The 5,613-nt window shown below is 57.0% G+C and overlaps 1 protein-coding gene across 1 annotated transcript; it reads left to right on the forward strand.

Moving 5' to 3' along the window:
* Window positions 1-1,525: 1,525 nt before the first annotated feature.
* On the forward strand, window positions 1,526-5,344 carry IRX3 (iroquois homeobox 3). The gene is made up of 4 exons (XM_088062267.1): window positions 1,526-2,111; window positions 2,599-3,709; window positions 4,249-4,315; window positions 5,048-5,344. The coding sequence occupies exons 1-4, from the start codon at window positions 1,890-1,892 to the stop codon at window positions 5,100-5,102; spliced, it is 1,455 nt and encodes a 484-aa protein (XP_087918393.1). The 5' UTR covers window positions 1,526-1,889; the 3' UTR covers window positions 5,103-5,344.
* Window positions 5,345-5,613: the final 269 nt, after the last annotated feature.

Consider the following 5,613-nt stretch of genomic DNA (forward strand, 5'->3'; position numbering starts at 1 on the left):
TAATCTGACATGAATTTAATTTTTAAAGAAATGTAGTTATAAAAATCCATACTGTGGGCACAGTGGTTATATTGTACCTAAATCATATTTTAAAGGCAGTAAATCCAGAGAGTATTTAGGAAGAGAGTGGAATACGGTTAAACGGCTCTCCTTCAGCCGCAACTCCTCAAAAGACCTTTCAAACTTTTTGTTTTATTTAAACACGGAGTATTTTAAAAAGCAGATAACGCTGGCAGGTTCAGCTCTCCTCTCCCCACAGGCTGTGTGAACTTTTTAGGTTCCAGCCCAGGCTCTTCCTCTGCCCGCAGCAGCGGAGCAGGGCGCACCGGCGCTTGCCAAAGACGCGCCGTGATTGAACTGTATTTTAACTACTCTTAAAAGGCTAAATTGCAACTCACGCTGGTTTCAGAGAAGGAAAGGGGGGGGGGGGTGCCCAGCAACAACATCAATAACAAAATCCAAACCGTAATTTAAAATGTGTGGATCATAAAAAAACCCAAACCCTATTCTGTAATTAAACCGTATCTTGACTCCTTCCCAATGGCTCCTTACAAACCCGTGCCACTGCTCCCTTTGCAAATGTTGCACGTACCAGGTACTTCCTTCTTAGCCTTGTAGTGATTCAGAACAGAGGGAATAAGCAAAATGATCATAAATTTCCTAATTAGAGATTTCGCACCAAGACAAAAAGGTGTTAATGAGTTTAATTCCAGTGCCTGTCATTGTCCCTTTTTTCACACCACTTATTTACTAATGGCCCAGAGGGCTGCTCCCGTCTCTCCTTTGTTAAGATTTTAATTTGCCTTCTTTTCTGCCTTTGATGTAAAATTGTGACCTACAACTCTTTGAAGTCCCTTATTAGGAGGAAAATTAACTTAGCTTTTCCACTGTATCTGCTCACTGTTAGCCCAGACAAAATGTAGAGAACCCCTTAAAGATCCAGTACATTAGGAAAATTTTCGAGGTAGTTCTGGAAATGCAAATTTAAAAAAATGCAATAGACTTTTAAACCTGTATTAGGAGGTGTAACATTCGCAAGGGCCAGAGTGGGGGAAGGGAATAAGGGAATATCTTAATAAAGAAAACAAAATTTATCTGGGCAAGGAAAGCTTGTAAATCTAAAATCCTGAGAAGGGGAACTGGGGTTGGTGTGAGCCTTTATTTTTAAATGTCACAACTTTTCCCTGTCCCTCTCGTGTACTGCTCACAAATGACACCCTGGCTTCCTACGCTCTGGGTGAGGGGGGGCTAAGGGAGAAATTATATCTAAATCTATCTCTATATAATTAGAATACCATGAGGCAGGGTTAAACCTTTGTAAAACACACAACTGATTGGCGATCGCTAAAACGAGATTTGAAAGCAACTCAAATAAAAGATCGCGACGTCAGTAAACAGATTTAGAAAAAAAAAAAAAGGGTGGGGGGGGAAAGCAGCTAGTGACAAACCCGGCGAGAGCGAGCTCTGGGCATGAGAGAGAGAGGGAGGCAGAGGGAGAGAGAGACTTAAAAGAAATAGGAGGGGCTTGTGAGAGACTAGAAATGTCAATCAGAGCCCAGAGTCCCAATAATCTCAGGCAATCTGTTAGGACCTGACCTGGGTCCACTCAGATCAATAGGAAAAGTGAGAGAAGAAAGAAGCGATCGGATCGTTTACTGCGGCGGCCGAGGACAGGAGGGAGCCCGCGGCCTCCGCGCACCCCCGGCTCCCCCCCCATGTCTACCGGAGTTTGCGGGAGGCGCTGAAAGTGCGGGCGGCCGGCGAGGGCGAGCGACCCGGCTCCCTCCTCCGCTCCCGGCCCTGCTACTTTCTTTCCTTTCTCTCCCTTCTTCCTCTCGTCTCCCCCCCTCCTCTTCCTCCTCCCCCCTCCCCTACCCCGCTCCCCCACCATGTCTTTCCCCCAGCTGGGCTACCAGTACATCAGGCCGCTTTACCCGGCGGAGCGCCCGGGGAGCGGCGGCTCCCGCGGCGGCGCCGAGCTGGCCCCGTCCGGGACCCTCTCCAACGTGCTCTCCTCCATGTACGGCGCGCCCTACGCCGCCGCCGCCGCCGCCCAGGGCTACGGAGCCTTCCTGCCCTACGCCGCAGAGCTGCCCATCTTCCCGCAGCTGGTAAGAGGTCCCCGGGGCTCGCCGCTCGCTCCCCGGGGCGCTCGGTTCGCGCTGGGGATCGGCCCGGGAGGAGCCGGGGAAGACGCCGGGAGGGCTGTCAGGGGAGAGACGGGCGCTATCGCCGCCCTGCCCCGGAGAGCCGCCGGAGAGGGGCAGGGCTGGAACTGCGCCCCCGCAGCGCCCCCCCGCTCCGCCCGGGGTTTTGACGATCGCGGGGACCGGCCCCGGCAGCCGCCGGCCCCGCCGCGCACACGCAAGTGGGGAGCCGGTCCTGCCCCCGAGGCACCCCCGGGCTCCGGCGGGGCCCGGCTGCCGGGGCCGCAGAGGGCCCGGGATCGGCGCCGGGGCGCTCCGCGGTGGGGGAGGCAGCGCGGCCCGGCCGCCGCTCCGGTGCCGACGGGCTCCGCTCCCGGTATCGGCAGCGGGACGGAGGGACCCGGGCCCGGCGCGCCATCTCAGCCGGGCCGACCCTTCCCTCTCGCTGCAGGGCGCCCAGTACGAGCTGAAGGAGAGCCCGGGGGTGCAGCACGCCGCCTTCCCCCCCCACCACCCTGCCTTCTACCCCTACGGGCAGTACCAGTTCGGGGACCCGTCGCGGCCCAAGAACGCCACTCGGGAAAGCACCAGTACCCTCAAGGCCTGGCTCAACGAGCACCGGAAAAATCCCTACCCCACCAAGGGTGAGAAGATCATGCTGGCCATCATCACCAAAATGACCCTCACCCAGGTCTCCACCTGGTTCGCCAACGCGCGGCGGCGGCTCAAGAAGGAGAACAAAATGACCTGGGCCCCCCGCAGCAGGACGGACGAGGAGGGCAACTCCTACGGGAGCGACCACGAGGGGGAAGAGGACAAGAGGGAGGACGAGGAGGAGATCGACCTCGAGAACATCGACACCGAGAACATCGAAAGCAACAAGGACGAGCTGGAGGACGATCTACAGGACGCCGACCTCCTGCACTCTGACTCCAAGACGGACTCGGAGGGATCCGAAGGCTTTGAGGACCTGCCCGGCTCCGAGGAGCGCTACGACAAGGCCTCCGAGGGGGAGCCGCACCACCTCCGCCACCACCACCTGCACCATCACCACCACCATCACCACCACCACAAGTGCGAGCTGCCCGCCACGGCCGCACCCGTCGGCCCGGAGCCCCTCAAGCCGCCGCTCCCGCCGCCGCCGCCCCACCTCTCTCCCCCCTCCTCTGCCTCTTCCTCCGCCGCATCCTCCCCGACGGACGGCGCTTTGGCCGGCGCTTTGCCGAAACCCAAGATCTGGTCGCTGGCCGAGACGGCCACCAGCCCGGACAACCCCCGCAAGTCTCCTGGCGGGGGGGCTCCGCCGGCGCCCGCCCCCCAGCCGCTGCCGCTGCCCACCCCGCCACCCCACAGACTCGTCTCCTCCTGCCCCCTGGGCAAGTTCCCCAACTGGACCAACCGCGCATTCCCGGCCCACCACCACCACCACCACCCCCCGCACCCGCTGGCCTTACTGAACACTCCCCACCTGCTGGGGCTGGGGGCCGCCTCCCCCGCCCCCCCCGCCGCCGCCTTCCCGCGGCCCGCGGACCAGGCGCAGAGCGCGGAGCCCGTCGGAGCAGGTGACCGCTGAGGGACGCGGCGGGGACGGGCCGGGCCTCGGCCGCCGCGGGGGCTCGGCGGTGCGGAGCGGAGCGGAGCGGCGCGGGAGGCCTCGCGGGGCCGTGTTCGTGCGGCGGGGGCCCCGGCCCGGCGCGGTTCTGACGGTGCCCCGGGCCCGGCGCGGTCCGGCCCGGCGCGGAGCAGCCGTCGGGGTGCAGGTGGCGGCGGGCGGGCGGCCCCGGGGGACGGTGGCGGGGGTCTCCTGGCCGGGGTAGTCTCGATCCCCGACAATTACCTTCCTCCAACGGAGATAATTTTTGTTGCTGTTGTTGTCGCTTTTGCGGGAAGGACCCGGCCGCCAGGTCAGGCTCGCTCCGGGGTCAGTGTGCTTTCTCTGACGGTCACCTCTGCAAGCAGAGCAGTCGTTGTGTCTGTCGTATTTGCAACTCGCCGAGAAATGAGCTTAAATCTCGAGGCTTAATTCAGGGATGGGATGAATAAAACAGGGGCTAAAAAGGAACGCTTTTTTTTTTTTTTTTTCCCCCCCTTCTCTTTTTAGATCGATCTAGTGCCTTGGAAGTAGAGAAAAAGTTACTAAAGACAGCTTTCCAGCCAGTGCAGAGGCGGTAAGAGATGGCTCCCTCCCTCTCCTCGGGATGTATGGAGGCAGTTGTAAATGGTTAGCTTATTTTCTCCGCTTCTTTAGGTTCCCTTTCCAGGGCGGTTTTTTGTTCTTCCTCTGCGTGCTCGGTGGGTTATTCTGTTTATATATTTTCTTTGCTGCTCTCCGTTGTGGCCCCCGGGAGCGATTCCCGCGGGCAGGCCGAGCTGCGCTCGGGAGCGTTCGGGCTGCGAGGCTGCGGAGCCCGGGCGCGGGTCGCCCCCGGCCCGGGAGCACATCCCTGAGCCTCCCGCAGAGCAGATCGCCACCCGCCGCTGTCGCTTTGCTGGGGGGAGAGGCACCGAGGCAGCAGAAAATAGTAAAATAAAATATATATTAAAAAAAATTAATAAAAATAATATTAATGATAATGAAAGCGAAACAAAAACCCATCCAGAGTATGAAAGCTGAAGAGGCTGAGCCTTGCCGTCCCAAATTTGGCGTAGCAGTCACTCAGTTTCAATGAGAAACCAATTACCCTTTTGATTGATTGAAACCACGGGGATCGGGCCCGCCGTGTTTTCGTAGCTAAATACATTTACAAGTCACTCTGAAAACTTTTTATATTTATAAATCTATTAAAATAATAACAACAACAACAAAACCAGAGCTACCTGCAGTTAGAAATATTGTGCCAGCCCAAGCTCATTAGAAAGCCTATTAAATATTTTTTTTTTTGTGTCATTTTTTTTTCCAGGCCCCAGAACCAACTTGACGCCGCTATGGTTCTATCGGCGCTCTCATCATCATAGTTAATTTTTTATTGTTGTTGTAATGATTGTAAAAAATCTCTGTATAGTTACAACTTGTAAGCATGTCCGTATATTAAAACTCAAAAGGAAAAAAATACCCGCTTCTGTACTATCACCTGGGTTACCAGAGCTGTGAGATTTTTTTTTTTCGGAAGTCCAGTGAGAATTACGTGTTCCCCCTTTTCTTTTTTTTTTTTTGGGTTGTTGTTGTTGTTTGTTTTTGTACATACCGTAAAAATGTACATATGTGTGAACCAAATTGTACAAGAAAGTATATATTTTTGGCTAATAAATAAACTGTTGCCACTTTGACTACACTCTCGCTTCCCCCCTTCTGGGGTTGTTTTCCTCGCGTGGTCCCGCCCCGTTCCCGGTGTGTTTTGCTGTTTTTGCGCGGCCCCGCTCGGGCGGAGCGCGGGCGGCCGGGCCGGGCCGGGCCGGGTCAGCGGCGGGGCCGGGCCGGGCCGCGCTTCCTGCGGCGGCGGCGACATCGCCGGGGCCGCAGCGCCCC

Source organism: Pseudopodoces humilis, chromosome 14, assembly GCF_049639895.1.
Source record: "Pseudopodoces humilis isolate 2021_Gansu_Grassland_sample_001 chromosome 14, ASM4963989v1, whole genome shotgun sequence".
Classification (NCBI taxonomy): Eukaryota; Metazoa; Chordata; class Aves; order Passeriformes; family Paridae; genus Pseudopodoces; species Pseudopodoces humilis.

Excerpts from the sequence above, each read along its gene's own strand:
- IRX3 (XM_088062267.1), top strand. The coding sequence starts at position 1,890 with ATGTCTTTCCCCCAGCTGGGCTACCAGTACATCAGGCCGCTTTACCCG. Across the intron at positions 3,710-4,248 it reads CGCGGAGCCCGTCGGAGCAG|ATCGATCTAGTGCCTTGGAA; the intron begins GTGACCGCTGAG and ends TTCTCTTTTTAG. Across the intron at positions 4,316-5,047 it reads TTCCAGCCAGTGCAGAGGCG|GCCCCAGAACCAACTTGACG; the intron begins GTAAGAGATGGC and ends TTTTTTTTCCAG.